Source organism: Ambystoma mexicanum, chromosome 13 (genome assembly GCF_040938575.1).
Source record: "Ambystoma mexicanum isolate Mex_15411 chromosome 13, UKY_AmexF1_1, whole genome shotgun sequence".
Taxonomy (NCBI): domain Eukaryota; kingdom Metazoa; phylum Chordata; class Amphibia; order Caudata; family Ambystomatidae; genus Ambystoma; species Ambystoma mexicanum.
Window position 1 is genome coordinate 626,224,665 of NC_090938.1, and position 16,762 is coordinate 626,241,426.

Genomic DNA, 16,762 nt, shown 5'->3' on the forward strand with positions numbered 1-16,762 from the left:
TGACTTGTGTTCCAATCTGTTCTGATCCCTTCTGGTGTACTAGAGGTGTGGGGCTGATTGATCATTTATAAACCATTATTCATCCCTGGACCACTGGTGCCCCGGCTAACGGCAACTTGTCGACTGATATATATATATATATATATATATATATATATATATATATATATATATATATATATATATATATATATATATATATATATTATAACATGGTGCCCACGCCTAGGATATTCCACCTTGGCGACCCTTTGGGTATAGAAGCGCTATAGAAAGATCAGTCAGTCACTTTAGGGGGTCGCAGAGGTGTCCCCAGTGTCATCCTCTTTCTGCGCACATACATTGTTTTTTTCTGCAAGGCCTCTCTCGGTTCCACCATATACACACCTATTTACAAGGACACATCTTGATTTCGGAGCTCCAGGAGTTGGTCTGTGGGAGTACTGTGCGCACATGTTGGCGTGGGGCGCCAGGCTGGAGAGCAGGAACCTGTCCTGTGGGTGCCCGGCCGGTGTCAGGCAGTGGGATATCAGCGCCTGCTATTGGTCGTTGGGTAGGGTACTCGAGGAGTCCCACTGCGAGGTATCCAGAACCTTCCTGCTACTGCAGGCTCGTCTCTACCGTCGAAGGGCGTCTTCAGCAGCGGTGATGGGGGATGACAGGTAGCGCTTAACGTGCCTCTCAAAGGGATGAAAGACATTTGCTTGAAAGGCGAGTTTCGCGCCCCATCCTATGTCCCCCTCACGAAGATGAGAAACAGCCTCAGGGCGACATATTTTCAAGGCGAGTGGGCAGGTCGCTTTTGAGGAGCAGAGGCTGACCTGGCCGCAGGGCATTGCTCTCCAATAGGACGGGGGTAGGGGGCGTGTGGGGGAAGGGGGAGTTTGAAACACAACTCCCCTACTCGGGCTATAAATGGGCCAGTCCGAAGTGGCTGGAGTGTACTCCGTGCTCCTGACACCTGAAGCAGAACCAAGGCCACTCTCCCAGACCCAGCAGCAGCCATGCAGACCAGGAAAGGCTTCTCCAGCCAGTCCATGCAGAGCTTCCCCAGCAGGGGCAGCATGTTTGGGGGCGGGGAGTCCGTGTCCTTCAGCACCGCTAGGCAGAGTTATGCCAGCGCTGGTGGCTCTGGCTTTGGAGGGGGCTCCTTCGGTGGTGGGGCTGGGGCAGGCTTTTCAGGGGGCTTTGGTGGCGGTGCCGGGGGTGGCGGTGCTGGGGGCTATGGGTTCAGCTACAGCTCAGGTGGTGGGGATGGAGGAGGCATCATTGGTGGTGCTGGGGAGAAGCAGGTGATGCAGAACCTGAACGAGCGCCTGGCCTCCTACCTGGACAAGGTGCGGGCCCTGGAGGAGGCCAACACCGAGCTGGAGACTAAGATCCGAGACTGGTACCAGAAGCGTCAGGGCAGTGCCGCCGCCGGGTCCGCCAGTGACTACAGCAAGTACTACCAGATCATCGATGACCTGCGTGCCAAGGTAAGTGGCCACGTGAGGTACTCACCGTAGCATCCGCGCAATGCCTTGTCTTACATGCATGGAGATCCCACAGCAGGGCCCCGAGGGCCCCAGTTCAGGAGGCCTTGGGATTACACCCTTCTGCTGAGACACGAAGCTGGGCCCATGTCAGGTAGGAGCAGAGACATCTAGCGCTGCCTGTGCCTTTCAGCACTTGTCGCGGCGCTTCACCCCCAAGCGTGGGACTACAAGTGCCAGACGGCAATGTAACACATCTAAAGGACAGGAGATGCCACTCACACCTGACATGATCAAAGTGGGACATGTACATGCGCAGTCCTGCCCCAGGAACATGCAAGCGTTAAACGTGATGTGTGTCCCGCACCTCCTAGAACACAGGGTGTGGCCGCACAGAGTGACCGGGCAATGGGGGTAATGGTAACGGGGCACCCTCCACCCCCATAGAACACCGCTATTCGAGCTTATTTATGCTCCCCCCTTTGAGTAAACATGCTGTTGTGCAGCCACCTTGAGTATACATTGTTTAATGGTCCCCTCCGCCCCCACCAGAGGCATTTCGGCTCTTAAATGTTCTAATACAAGCTGTCACCGTGCTCGCTTTTTGAGCACCCCCTCGGGCGATCCTTCAGGATCCCCCAGTTTGAAGGCCGCTGCTCAGGTCGCCCTCCCAGGCTCCCCAGGGCCGCACTCCAGGCGCGCGTGGATTCATTCTCTGGGATTCCGGGGAGCTCGTCTCTGGGATGGAAACAGCTCGTTATTTCAAGTTGCAGCGCGTTCTCCCCACGGCGGGCCAATGGGATCGATACCAGCTCGGGGTCTGGTCCCCGATCACCTGCCCGTGAAAGAACAGCCCCAGGTTGGTCCTGCGGGAGGCGCAGTAAAGTCATGCTTGGCACAGGCTGGCACAGGCTGGCAGCGCGCGTGTCTGCCCGCTCGAAACGCAGCAGCCCTTGCACATGACAAGCAGCCCCCGAGACTACCAGCCCCCGTGGAGATTTCAGGGCAACCAAATTACCATCGCTTGCCCGTCAATTTACAGCAAATCAAATGCGTTACAGATGATATATTTTTGTAAAAATTGTGTTTTTTTTTTTTTTTTTGCAAATGCCAAACCTATGATAAACATATTGGTAACTTTCAGCAGCTGATTGATCGTTCGCATTTGGCTTTTCTTGTTTGCCAGCACTATCGATATGACAAATACACATGATTTAAAGGCCCTCAGAGAGAGAGTAATTGCACGATGATGGCATGCTGTAGAGTTCATAAAACGCATCACAACGCCACTTGTTTTGAAATAATTCGAGCTAGAATGGGAGGTCCGAAACCCAGTCATTTTTTTCGCCTGCTAATTAAACTGCACGTTGGGCGTTGGGCGATGTCTTCCGCATCCTTCGCTAATAAGCAGGACTGCGTATTTCCCCAGACGCAGGGAGAAGAGGACCTCCTGTTTATAGAGCAATCCACACGTTAGGGTATCGAGCGCCCCTTCGTATAGCGCACACTCCGACCTCATTCACCTCTAGGCGCAGGAAGTGGTCCAGGGCCTATACACACGATTAAAGCTAAAACGAGAGTACTGCGAACTGAAATGCTGCACGGAAGTGAGTGCCCACTCCCTCTGCCCTCCAGTGTGCATGTGCAGAGAGGGGACCCGATACTTCACGCTGCAGGCTGGCCCCTTCCTCCCTAGGCCTCTCTGCTGAGAGTGTCCATGCATAGAAATGGTGGACGGGGGCTCTGTGACGCGTGCATAGCCGCCCACCTGGAGGTGGACTGACACTGGTCACACCCCCAACTCACGCACATGTATATTATGGGATAAACCAAGGCACCTGGCTTAGTTTAAAACCATTAAGCTATTGGCAAAATGCCCCGTGTATAACCCCAGAACATTCCCCTTATATCTCCTATACACCTCAAGTCCATATTTGCTAACTAACTCCATTCCCTCAGAGCCACCTCTGTTCTATCATGTCGTTTAGCCAACATCATATTGCATACTGGGACTTGTAGTTTTGTCTATTGAACGATGCATATACTTGTGCTTGAAAAGCCAGCACTGATACATTGAAGCCAGCCATGTACTCAATGACAAGGGACATTGAGTACATAGCACCCATGGCCCACTGTGTAATATCTGTAGCACGAAAACACCTTTACAACAAAAAGAAACAGGCTTTGATGACTTGTTCTTCATATTCAGAGTTGAGTCATTGATAGTTCATTGACAGGCTGGTCCATAATAAGTCATAGCAGACTGAAGACCTCCCTGTGCTTTGTCCCATTTTACAGATCGGCGCTGCAACCATTGACAATGCCCGTGTGGTTCTCCAGGTCGACAACGCCAGGCTGGCAGCTGATGACTTCAAGCTCAAGTGAGTATATGGTTGGTAGGGTCGGACTGGGCCATACAATTGGGCACTGCACCAGCAAGTACAGTGAGAAGGGCCCGGGCCATGCAGGGAAACGTGAGCACCCAAGGGCATTCCGCGCACCCAACAATCACCCACAGTGAAGATACCGAAGTGCCCCTCAATGCAATCATTAGTGGCTGTCTGGGACCATTCACCAGAGGACCACTCCATAAGGGGTTATTTCCTGGAACCAAAATACCCAAGGTCCATCGTCCCCATACCAGCCCCACCACCAACACACCCCAACCATAGGATTACAGAATGTGCCTGGGTTGGATGGCGTCTGGTTGGGTTTTGAAACCTATTGTGACCTCCCTCACTTGAGGGTTTCATTAATGCACGCGGTCGCAAAGTTATCTCCGAGCAGCTCCTCTAAAAAGACCACCCCCAAGAGTCACGCAGCACCTTGGAACTCCTCCCCCTCCTGCTTTGGGTGGTTTTACCCCCCCCCCCCCCTTCCCCTGGGATAACTGCGCCCTGGAAACACTGTAAAAAGTTCCACAAAGAGTGACAGATGTTAGGTTCACACCCAGGAAGTGCTTTGCGCATAAAATGGACAATACAAAATTACAGGCAACTACCAACCCCTCACTTACATTATGCATCAGTTCCTTAAATGTATTACACATATTTTTCCCATCCATAAACTAGACTTTGCCTGTAGCTTAATGCATACTGCATAATACAACTTAACCTATGCACCCACAGATCACTTATTATAAAGGGTTTATCTAAGCCTATATAATGAGTCCCGAGCACTGCCCGCTACTCTTGCATTGTGTAGCACGTAGCAGCCCCCTGGGTGGCTAAGAGCTGGAAATTGTCTCGTGAGTATAGCTTAGGGGCAACCTGCTCACCATGGAAGCAAGACAACGCATAGCAACACGGATCCCCAGGTCCGTGCTTAGAAACCTCTGGGTATTAAGCGTGTTATAAATAACCTATAATATCATATCCAGAGGGAACAGGCTAAAACTCTTGCTCACAGTCATTAACCCCTAAACCCTATCTTTGTCCTTCAAGGTACGAGAATGAGCTGGCCATGCGCCAGAACGTAGAGGCCGACATCAATGGTCTACGCAGGGTCCTGGACGAGCTGACCATGTCCAGATCTGACCTGGAAATGCAGATCGAGAGCCTGACCGAGGAGCTGGCCTTCCTCAAGAAGAACCACCAAGAGGTACAGTGCCAGCGCCCTAACCTGGAAACCAGCATGAGACTGAGCTCATCTCTGAAGCCTGGCTTAGTGCGTCTTCTAGTCCAACACTGCCCGACTCCTGTTGGAAGTGGAATGGACACCTGATGTGTTCAGCCCTCACAAAGTAGCGTGTTGATGTATATTACAGCCACAGAAGCAGCTGTGTGACAACTGAAAGCTGTGGTGTTCTGGGAGGAGAGGTTGCCTAGTGGAAGATGGTGGTGTGACCAATTGGTCCTTCCTAGTGGATTGTTTGTATTCTAGTGATGGAGGCATGACCAAGTAGAAGGAGGGGATCTAGTTAGTGTGAGAGTGCTTACATATTTTGGGAGGAGCTATGATCTAGTGGAAGAGATGTGCCATTTTGAGGAAGGATTTTGGCTCTCGTGGAATTAGGTGTCATGTTGTGGGAGGGAGTGTGCACTAAACTGGTGGCTGATGTAATGAGAGAAAATATAGTTTTGTGAAAGGGGTGTACCCCAGGGGAAAGGATGTCATCTTGTGGAAAGGTTGTGATCTAGTGTACTTTGTTCTGGTTTATTGGATGGCTGTTTGACATACAGCGTGGGTCTGCAACCTTTGGCTCACCAGCTGTTTGGACTACACATTCCATCAATCCACACCACCATAGTCAATGGTGTGGGATCATGGGAGTTGTAGTCGGAAGCATCTAGAGATCCACAGGTTGCAGACCCCTGACCTGCAGAGAAGAACTGTGGTCTATTGGAAGATGTTATCGTCTAGTGAAAAGGATGCAATCCATTTAGTGGCAATCAATCTGACCAGGAGTGCCATCATGGAGGGAAGCATGGCATAGTCAAATCCAGTGTCTTTTAAGATTCTAGTTTGGGTTTTTAAGTCACGTGATGAAGCTTCATTCTCATTACGTTTAATTCATGTTCTATAAACACAGGAACGCCTTCCCTTCTAATGCAGCGCCATGGCCTCTTCCATGAAAGCTAGTGTCCCACAAACGGGACATATATGTACTTTGCTCCAGTTCCTTCCAGTTGAAAACCAATGGGCTACTTGTTGTCCTCAGGAATTGCAAGGCGTTTCATCCAGTGCTGCCGGCCAAGTGAGTGTGGAGATGGACGCGGCTCCTGGCAATGATCTGACCAAGATCCTGAACGACATGCGCGCTGACTACGAGGCGCTGGCAGACAAGAACCGCAGGGACGCAGAAGCAGCGTTCATGAAGCAGGTAAGAGCAGCCTGCATGCACCACTGGGAGCCAATCACAGGACATGATCACATGCCTTCATCCACTTCAAGCACTGGTTAAAGTGTACGAAAAGAAGTAGTGGAACTATGTTCTCTGCTGGCCTGTCCCCGCTCCCCACAAACCCCATTGCTATACACCCTCTCCCACGCACAACACAAATCCCTAAACACATGCGCCTGCTGTTTAAGGGAACGTTCAGGGCAGTGCACTGAAGTGCAAGTTTCAACTTCTTCCTACACATTTATTTTAAAACCGAAACATTCCGGAACAGTTTTTAAAAAAATAAAAGTATAGGAACAGTAAAACCTATTTTGAAAAAGTTGAGGAGCACTGCTCCCAAAGGCACCCGCCCACCCCATCACTGATTTCAAGGGACTCCACACTGGCTGCGGAGACTTAACTATGCTCTTTACGTTTCTTGCCTCAGACTGGGGAATTGAAAGCAGCGATCTCTCAGGAGGTGAGCAGCGTGCAGTCGAGCAAGAGCGAGGTTTCGGATCTTCGGCGGACTCTGCAAGGGCTGGAGATTGAGCTGCAGTCTCAGATGGCCATGGTAAGTGACGTTCTCTCGCAATCAAGAGGAATATGTTTTAAACCCCAGGTATTATTACACATCTTCTGATAATGTTCCCATTGTTTTAGCAGCAATTCTGGATACAAATATATCTAGCAACATTAGTCTTTATGCAGAAAAGTGATACATGGATTATACAGACGTTATGCAAGCATTGGCAAAGCCACTAGTTTTGTCTTTGTGTAGGCATAAGTTAGGAATTTACCAGGCACTGCCATAATGGCACTATCCAGCGATAAAATGACAATATCTGGAAAACGGTGTGTGTATCTAGGCATGGGACGGCAGAGAATTGGAAATACCTATATAATACCTGTACACAATTCCAAAGCATTGGCTCTGCCAATGTGTGTTTTTAACAGGACTTTAGTGCTTATAAATCAAATGTCTGAAGACACACTTGGTTAAAGCATTTTTATTTCACTAGTGTTAACTGCAGGTAAGCCATTCACTTTCAGAAGACTGCTTAGAAATTCTTCTTGCATGCCTTCAAATAGCGTTAACGGTTACTGCTTGAAAAAGCAAGTTCAAAGAGATCCCTGGAGGATGTGCTTTGGGCAGGGGGGGGGAGGAGTTTGTGGGAATGGCCCGTAGGAATTAGCATGGATTTGGTCAGTCAATGGTTGGATAAATAACCAATAGCATACCTGCGCTGTATGTCCCTCCTCATATCTCAGCCTACTCCTAGTCGTATTCCAAACCAATCATTTTGGCTTATGTATGGTACTTAAGTGCCACCTAGTATCGAAAAATATAACTAGAACATTGATTCTGTAATGTTATCAATGTAGGTCCAATTTAACATCTTCAGATTTGAAATGTATTCCTCCTGCAGTCACTGACTGGTTCATGAAGCGAGATAGTTACAGGAGAGGGTTGTTTGACTCTATGCCAGTATATGTTCAGGTGCGTAAGAGAAAACAAAGTGGTGCCACTTCAAAAGGTTTTGAGGGAATCCATATAATTCCTGTTACCCCTACACAAACATTGGCACTGGAACAACGTCTTTGCCACTGAATAGTTTGTAGATTTGTGTCACTGATGCTAATTGGTTGTCTTTTACACACCTGTTCATGTTGTGCAGCCCGAGGTACAGTGTTTAGAAAACAGTTGAGGCAGGATGTTATTGATGACTATCTTTGAAGAAATGCAACTATTATTACAGTGCTTAGAAGCAGGTGTAATCCAGCAGGAAGGGCTATAGGGAAATTGAAATGAATAATATTAATGCAAGTATGAAACATTTAGACCCTTATTTTATGAAAGGTGCTTCCAAAGCTCCAATAAATAAAACCAATGGGCCAATGTTTGGAAAGACTAAGGATCAAAGTTAACCTGAAATATTCTGTGTTCCATTGGGATTGGTAAAGATGTGTGGCAGTTTCAGCCGCTCCGTATCTCCCCATAATACTCCACCAGAGTACATGCAGTAACATTGAGCTAAGTATGTTGAGTCAGAGTGCCTGAATGGCCAGCATCCCGCCACTGGCCATAGATGCATGTGTTTTTCTACTCCTGCTCTTGGTGTTCTGGTGTGCCGGGGAACCTGGGATTTGTAGTGCAGTTTTGTTCCTCATGATCTTTACACGCGCTGCGTTTCTTCACAGAAAAGCTCCCTGGAATCAACCTTGGCAGAGACAGAGGGACGCTACGGGGCTCAGCTCTATCAAATGCAGCAGCGAATCAGCAGCCTGGAGGAGCAGCTCATGCAGCTGCGTGCCGACATGCAGCAACAGAGCATGGAGTACCAGCAGCTGCTGGACATCAAGACGCGGCTGGAAATGGAGATCGAGACCTACCGACGCCTTCTCGATGGCGAGTTTGAGTAAGAAAAGACCCTCATATATAGCTGAAGGATGTTTATTTAGAGAAGGGAGTAGCACATTGCAAGGCTGTCTATAAGAAGGAGCTGTCATGTTTCCATACATTTCAATGCAGCCAATGGACCCATAGGCTTTAAGGCAGTCATAGCTATGGCCCCATTGACATTAATGCACTTATACCAATAATTATTCTCAGAGGCCCCAGAGACGTCAATCCCTTGAGACTCATCCCTACTGTCAATGGCTCTGCAGGCTTCCATGCAGTCTCACGTATCCCCATGTGCTTGTAGGTCCACAGACTTTAATGTAGTCACACTCATACCTTCTCCAAATGACCCCCACAAACAGGTATTACTGAAGCATGTTAGCAGTAATAAAAAAAGAAAAACACTACACTAGATCTTTGCACAGAACCAGGAAAAGTAGCTCAAATTCCCACAATAGATTCTCAGTCAGAATGACTATAAACGGATCGATAACATTGAATGAGCATAGACCTCTTGTACACAGCCAGGCTCAGCTCTAGGCTTTGAAGGAGCCATTCGAATAGCCACCATCAATGATCCTAAAGATGGAATCTCAGTAATACCAAAAATAAAGTACCTCCAAACACTTCAATGGAATCTCACTCATGCTTAGCCTGAACTGTCCCTCAAAATGTCACCTGAGGCTAATTTGTGGTCTTCTCGTTTCCCTGGGTAACGTTCGTGGCTGTGTAGTTTTAGTAACACAATAAATCAACCTTTCTATCAATCTGGCAATTAATCAGTCAATCAATTAAGTAAGCCCAGCATCAGAGGCCCAACAGACTTGAATGGCATCACATTCATATGCATCCTCAATACCACTCCCTTCTAATGCAGCTTTACACGTGGCCAGAGAGAGTGGCCGAGTTGGCTTTAATGTGGTCCAACTCCCTGCCAGCATCGACTGACCAACATGCATCTCACCAATGGGCTTTTAAACATAAAGGTACAGCATGGCAGGCCATCGACTTTAATGGAGTCAGAATCCTTTGCTATTCATGGACACATGGAACTTCATGGTGCCTTATTCACCCAAAGACTCATTGTTTTATAATCTACAAACAAAAGTAGAGGCCCTTCTCCATCGCAGACTTTGTGCTACACAAAGTCAAGCGAGAACTCACAATGTGAGAAGTGGGCTCATGACTTCACCAAACCCTTTCCCTCTCATGGCCACAGCCATCGCCAGTAACCATGATATGTTCACAGAACCAAGAAGGACACACCTGAGCTATAAATCATCAATGCATGAATTATAGGGAAGGTCAGCTGCGGGGAGGCTCGAATAGGCCACCTCTGAAAGGGAATTCTGTCAATAACAAAAGAAGCCTCACTAGGTATTCCCATTATTAGCAGCACCACCTGAGGTCGAGCTATACCTAACATAGGCCTGCCTTGCTTCTGCAAAGGCCCCCAAAGCACATCCAAGTGTAGGCCTCTCCCTGTAAGAGAGAGTCTATTCCTCAGTCCTGAATTTTTCTTAATCTGCTTCAGTGGCACTAGTGATATCATGGCAGGAGGTGGGCAGTGCTCTCTCTGCCAAACCATCATTGGCACACAACTTATTCTGTAACTGACTGAACTGTTTTTTTTGTTTTTATTTTGCAACAGCAGCGCCAACAAATCCAGCAAATCCAGCTTCCAGGAATCGTCCAGTAAATCTTCCACAGTGTCCAGTGCCAGTGCAGTGAAATCGGAGACGTCATCTGTGGATAGCAAGAGAGGTACGCAGGCATGTGCCCGGTGACCTGGGCACGCTCATATCTTACACTCCACCATGTCCACGTTGTAAGAGCAGATACTCTGCTGAGTTGTCATGGGTGTTGGATATATGGCAGCACGTGCCTTCATTGGTAGTCATTGCCTCTGGAATGCCATCAGGGTAGGGGCATGTCCAGTTCTGAAGTTCACATTTTACTCAGCGTCTATGCAGGGTGGCTTAAAAGAGAGACGTTAAGGTCTCAGTTTATTTCCCAGAATGCATGTGTGTCTGGGATCAATGTGTGAAAGTCACACCTTCTGAAGCAGGGGTCTGCAACATTTGGCTCTGCAGATAATTTGGACTATAGCATGCATCACTGCTAACCAGCAGTGTTAAGAGTGAGGGATCATGGGAGTCGTAATCCACTATATCACGAGGGACACAGGTTCTATGAAAATAAAGGGGCATCCCACTCAAGAAGTAAAAGCAGTGTCATTGATGACCCCTCTTCCCTTTAACTAGTATGGCTTGTTCTGCCGTTAGATGTGTCCAATGGTCAGGTCAATGGAGAAGGGACCATCATGGATTGAGGACTGGGATATGGCACTGCCAGTGTACTACCATAACTGACATTAATCACACCTTCACCTAATATTCTAATGTCACTCTGAGATCCTCCCACTGAGAGTGTAATCTGTGCAGTGTCTCTTGTCAGAAGAACAATGATTTTATGATGAGAGCAGGGAGACTCCAATCCCAGTTGTGGTTGCCCAGGCCTACATTTCTAGGGGTTACATTGTGGCACTGTAGCATGACGGTTGCTGCTTTTCACATCATCACAAAAGGAGGCCGCTGAGTACATTACATGTGTTAGGATCCTCGTGTTTCTGTAGCCCAGTTCTCATTTGTTCTCGCTTTTTCCCGCCGATTCTCCAGATCCCACCAGAACCAGAATGGTGAAGACCATCGTTGAGGAAGTCGTCGACGGCAAAGTGGTTGCAACGCACATTGAAGAGGTTGAACAGCAAGTGAACTAAAACATTTCAGGAGAAGAAGTTACAGAGGAGCTGCCTTGCCTTGGAAATAGAAAGAGACAATGTACGCAGCCACACCCTTCTACGTTCAGTTTAACTTGGCAGCCATGATGGATTTAAGAGTTCAAAGTTCTTCTAAATAAAGCCTTTAGACAGAGAGGCCTCAAAGAATAACATATCAGAAGTGTGCATTATATAACTGCCTACAAGATGACGCCTTTAAAATTATGAGTGTCCCTCCCTTGCTCCTGGTATAATGAAGGCAAAACTGCAGGGAACCCAGGGGAAGAAAATGTTGGAAACTGAACATACATGTATGTCACAGAGCAGCTTTTGGACACATATGTAAGATAGGCTTGAAATATTACATATCTCTTTTTATCCTTTTTAGGGCCTCCTGAGAATAGAGAGCTGGTTAGAAGTGATGGGGCTGTTTGATTGTCCTTGTTCACACATCATGACCCTTGAAACAAGGCACTCAAAGACAGGGGCATCCGCAAAAATGCAGAAGAGTTAAATCTCCTGCTTTATCTCTTGATTTATAAAGAGTTCTATAGAACAAGTAATGTGTGAGTTGTGTAGATAAATGCAAAAGAGAGAATTAAAAAAGCCAGGCAAAAGAAGTGTTGAAAGGGGAAAAGGGTTAATGGGAACATGGGTAAAATAGGGCAATTTACCAGATCCAAAAGTTCTACCCTTAAAAGGTTTATGTGGGCACTACAAGCAAAAAAATGCAAATGCAGTCCAATTTGCCATGAGAAGTTGTATCAGTGCAGGTTATGGATATATTCCAGGGATTACGCAGGAATGGGACGTTTTATTAAGTGTGCTATATTCCCAACCCTTCCACAATGTTTTATCATGGCTGCATTGTCTCTCTTCTAATGTGTTCAAACTGCTCTAGCCTCTCTTTTATTTCCATGAACATTTCTACATAATGTCTAATGAAATCACATAATTTTCAAATGCCATGGATGCACAAACAGCTGTTCCTAATCAATGTAAAAATCTCCTCTGTTTCTCTTTCTGATTAAATAAAGTGTTTCACGCAAGCAAGCAATACTTGTCAGTCTCTTCAGTTTACCAAAGGGGTCTGGTCCTGGTAACCCATGTCCCTACTTTCTAAAGCATACAGGAATGAAAAATAGTTCATTGAGCTAAGCGCTCATCTCTGTCATGTGTGTCTTGCCTGCACAACTCAGATTCCAATCCAAGCAGGACTGACTCAGCCCTTCATCCGATCCGGAGTCCTTATATTGAGTGCCATGAAACATTGGATAGTAATGACAGCTATTTTTACAATGCATAGACACAGTTAAAATTGTCCATGAAGCGCTATACCCAGTGTACTAGTTGCCTCAATACCTTCATGTCAACATTGTACAGTTAAACCAAGACAGGGGCAAAAGAGCAAGCAAGTGTGTATAATGTGCGTGTCTTTTTCATTATCAGTTGAATATTCTGCCCTGTTCCAAGTGGATGAGTGCCTACTTCACAAATATAAGCACATCAAGTTTGCAGTCTCACCAGATATGTTATTGCATATGCCATATGAGCCACAGGCATCAATCGTGTGCTGGTGTACAAATGAACACTTCCTCGACATTTATGAAATCGAATACCCCCATCATGTTGCAATCACTGTGATAGTATTAGGTAGCGTAAAATTTGGCTAGAATGGTACATCAAAAACCTCAGGGTGGGCTAACATTTCAAACTAATATCAGATACTTTGTGTCATCAGAGCAAACTTACTGACACAGAGCCCACTTCCCATTCTCCCATGGAGAAATGTTTGTGGGAACTAGTGCCAAAATAGTAGCAAATTGTATAATATGTAGCACAATGGGCCTGTGACATTGCCCTAATAGAGAAACTGACATTATATTTACTCAATCGTCACTATGATATGTTAGTCCTAATGTTTTCTTAATGTATATGGGTATTCTTTGATATATAATGCATTAGCGTATTGCATAAATTTACATTAACAAGTAATGTTTGCCAAATGTGCATGTAAAGTACTGTTTAACCTGTAAATACAGAGCCCTCAAATGCGATCAGTTGCTCTAGGAATAATCATGTCGCTACACACTGCTTGTGAGACCTTTAAGTGCATGGTCCCCAGGTTAGTTGACTGACCCACGCATCAAATGCAGTTCCCCTGACATCAATTACATATTCACTAACAAGGAAAATCACACAGCATCCCTCATCCAATATATACAACTGCTAAATATAACATGAGTGTACTAGTTATCTGTTCCAAAAATGCTCATAAATTTGTAGTATTGTGTAATGTACTTCTCCTGCAATGCACTGTAATGTTTATCATGTACGTTCCAGTCCATGGAACTCCCAGACAACCTAAAAAGCTTCCTGGCCATGATACCAGAAGTTAGGAAATATACTAATATAATATGACAAAAAAGCATATCAAACACACGTGAATGCAATTCACATTTGTATTGGTACATGCTAGCACTGCAAGGCTGTGGTTGTGAAGTGGTGCATGGATGGCTTTGTCAGTTGCTGGTGGATTGTACATGCTCAACTGCCTTGTAGCAAACTCCCAATAATACCTGTGTAACACTTTGGTTGAAGGGAATTTGAGGTGTCTGTGTGCAGTCTGAAGGGCGACCCAGTGGGAATGACTGAAAAGTGTGGCCCTGAACTAGTACCCGGGCGCAACGTAACCTGGCAAAGCATGATTTAGCCTAACCTCACATAATATACCATAATTAGGCATAATAGCGGGAGACATATATAAAATATGTATTTGTTTACAGCTATAAACACATAAATGAGACCTCTTTGATGTTTCCAAAGTCAAACACGTGGATCAAATTAGTTATCAGGTGACTTGCTGGGTAAGGTGTGGCCACAGTGACCACACCCAAATCATTGAACTTGCCACCGTAACCCACAACACACCTTTCCATAACTTTCCAGCAATTAAAATACCACAGGTTTACACAATGAGACTTTCCCCAGCCCAAGACACATGTCTACACTAATCTTCCCTACAATCCAGTCTAACATACCACAGATGCACCAACACAACAGTTCAAACTCTCCCTAAACACCACTATGCTAGACACCGCTGACAACCACACAAGCAATATACATTACTAACGTGAAGCACACACTCAACACTGCTCCCTCCAGATAACTCACAAGCGATCTAAATCCCTTACAGCAGACAGAACCCTGCCCTTTAAGATCTTCACAGCTCAATATGGTAAACGTTCACTCTTCTCCCCAGCCCTACATTGTGCGTGTTGTGCTGTAGTCCGTCCTCCTGCTAGAAACCGTAGTGCCTGAAATGCTGGTGGAAAACTGTATCCTTCTGTCCAGTCAAGAGATATAGAGCTGAGGCAGGGCCAGTACTACAATAATGCAATTCAAGGCAAGTTCCTCAGGGGCTTCAAGCGCAGGAGCACAAGGGACACCATTTTGACATTCAAAAATGTAATCTGCCACATTGCAAGGGAGGTATTTTTAGTAGAGTCATTTCACTTTTAGGCCCTTGCATTTTTCAGATAAGACACTGGGTGATTGCATTAGTAGCCCAGGATCACACACTTTAACCAAGCACTGATGCAGGGACTGTAACATAATATGCAATGTAGGCACCTGGCCACACAATGGCAGAGTTCTAGTTGGGACAAATATTTCAGTTGTGGCTTTCAAGAGTGGGGGGGTGAGGGCGCCATCCTGTACGGCATTCCCCCCAGCTGGTTTATGGGGGGATGGGCTCTCTTCTCTCAGAAGGTGTGCTGTGGATGGGAAGTTGCAGTACGCAATCAGGGCGCCCTGTGCAGCCATGGTGTCTGTCTCTGAACTCCTGTCTGCAGCCAGTGCAAGGCTTTGTCTCTTGGGGGCGCACAATGCTAGAACTCCTGCTCCCCACAGGGACCCACGGACTCGTTGAGACTAGGCCACGTGCCTTAATCTGCCTCATCAGCATGCGCGTGACATCTCCAACCTGGCCCTGCTTTCTTGGCATGTTATTTGCAGTGGGATATGTGCTCATGACCTCTCTTGGCCACGAGGGAATGACATGGGGACACCCCATTTAGTACATCAGTGGATCCTATCACACAGCAGGAAGCCCCATACCCCCCCCCCCCCCGCTCCCCTGGACTCCCTAGGTCCTCAGGATCCCATCTTGTGGGTCTGTGGGGCGTGGGGGGGGTGCAATGACTTTATCACCCTAAGAAAACTATTTGTTTTATCTTTGATAAAGGAACTGGCCCTCTTTCCTTTCACAAGGTCGAAGGCAGGAAGACTCTATGGGGCATCCGGCATGACAGAAGGAGCGCACGCGTGGCTGTAGGAGTTCAGCATTTCCCCATCCCACGCGGGCACTTAGGCGGATCAGCAATCCCTTTAAGGCCAAACACCAGCGGAATTACTGTGGAGGAAAAACTGCTTGTGGTAATTCTGTCAAAATCTCCACGGAGTCCACAAAGTCAACATTCTTGAAGTCCATTGGACTCCATGGAGGATTTGGAGGAACTTCCACGGGTAGTAAATCTGTCCATCGCAATTCCTCCAACTATTCGCATTAAAGTGGTGGATTCAATGCTGTCTTAGATGCTGAGAAAGCATTTGACTCATTAGAATGGCTGTTTATGCTGGAGGCTCTTACCAGAATGGGGGATAGAATGTCATTGGTATCCCTATTATACACCAACCCTACTGCGAGGGTGTATACCAACGGAGTAACGTCAAAGCACCTCTCCCTCTCTATACGCACACGCCAAGGTTGTCCTCTTCCGCGATATTATCCCCCGTGGCAATTGACCCACTTGCTGCTCTTCTCAGAGGACATCACGCAGATAGAGGCCTATGATTATTCCATCACACTCTGGCTCTTTTTCTGCATCCAGACGTTCTAAAAGTTTCTGGTAAACTCAGAGAGCACAATCTAACACCAGCTGAGTATGAAATACTGGAATGTGGGAGGCACGCAGGGTTACTAGTTAAATGGGGCAAATCAAAACTGTTTCCTCTGACTGATGCATGGGAACTGGGGGGATTCTATGATTGATTCAGGTGGTCAACTCCCACCGTTGGACACTTGGGTATAAATGTAGCCCCTACTGCTGCCCAATTGCCCTCCCCGAACTGTACCCCGATGTGACATTAACTATATCTTAAGACCAGCGAATAGTCTATGCTGCCCATTTCATTCACGCCTGGGATATCTCTAATCAACATGATGTTACTCCCTTAATGCCTGTTTATGTTTGCCAACATTCCCATCCGCCTTAAATTTT

General features: G+C 46.8%; 1 protein-coding gene across 1 annotated transcript; it reads left to right on the forward strand.

The window, feature by feature from the left end:
* Positions 1-591: 591 nt before the first annotated feature.
* On the forward strand, positions 592-12,533 carry LOC138521588 (keratin, type I cytoskeletal 47 kDa-like). Its single transcript, XM_069634533.1, has 8 exons — positions 592-1,478; positions 3,774-3,856; positions 4,919-5,075; positions 6,136-6,297; positions 6,746-6,871; positions 8,500-8,717; positions 10,353-10,465; positions 11,380-12,533. Exons 1-8 carry the CDS (start codon positions 1,005-1,007, stop codon positions 11,478-11,480), a joined length of 1,434 nt encoding a protein of 477 aa, XP_069490634.1. The 5' UTR covers positions 592-1,004; the 3' UTR covers positions 11,481-12,533.
* Positions 12,534-16,762: the final 4,229 nt, after the last annotated feature.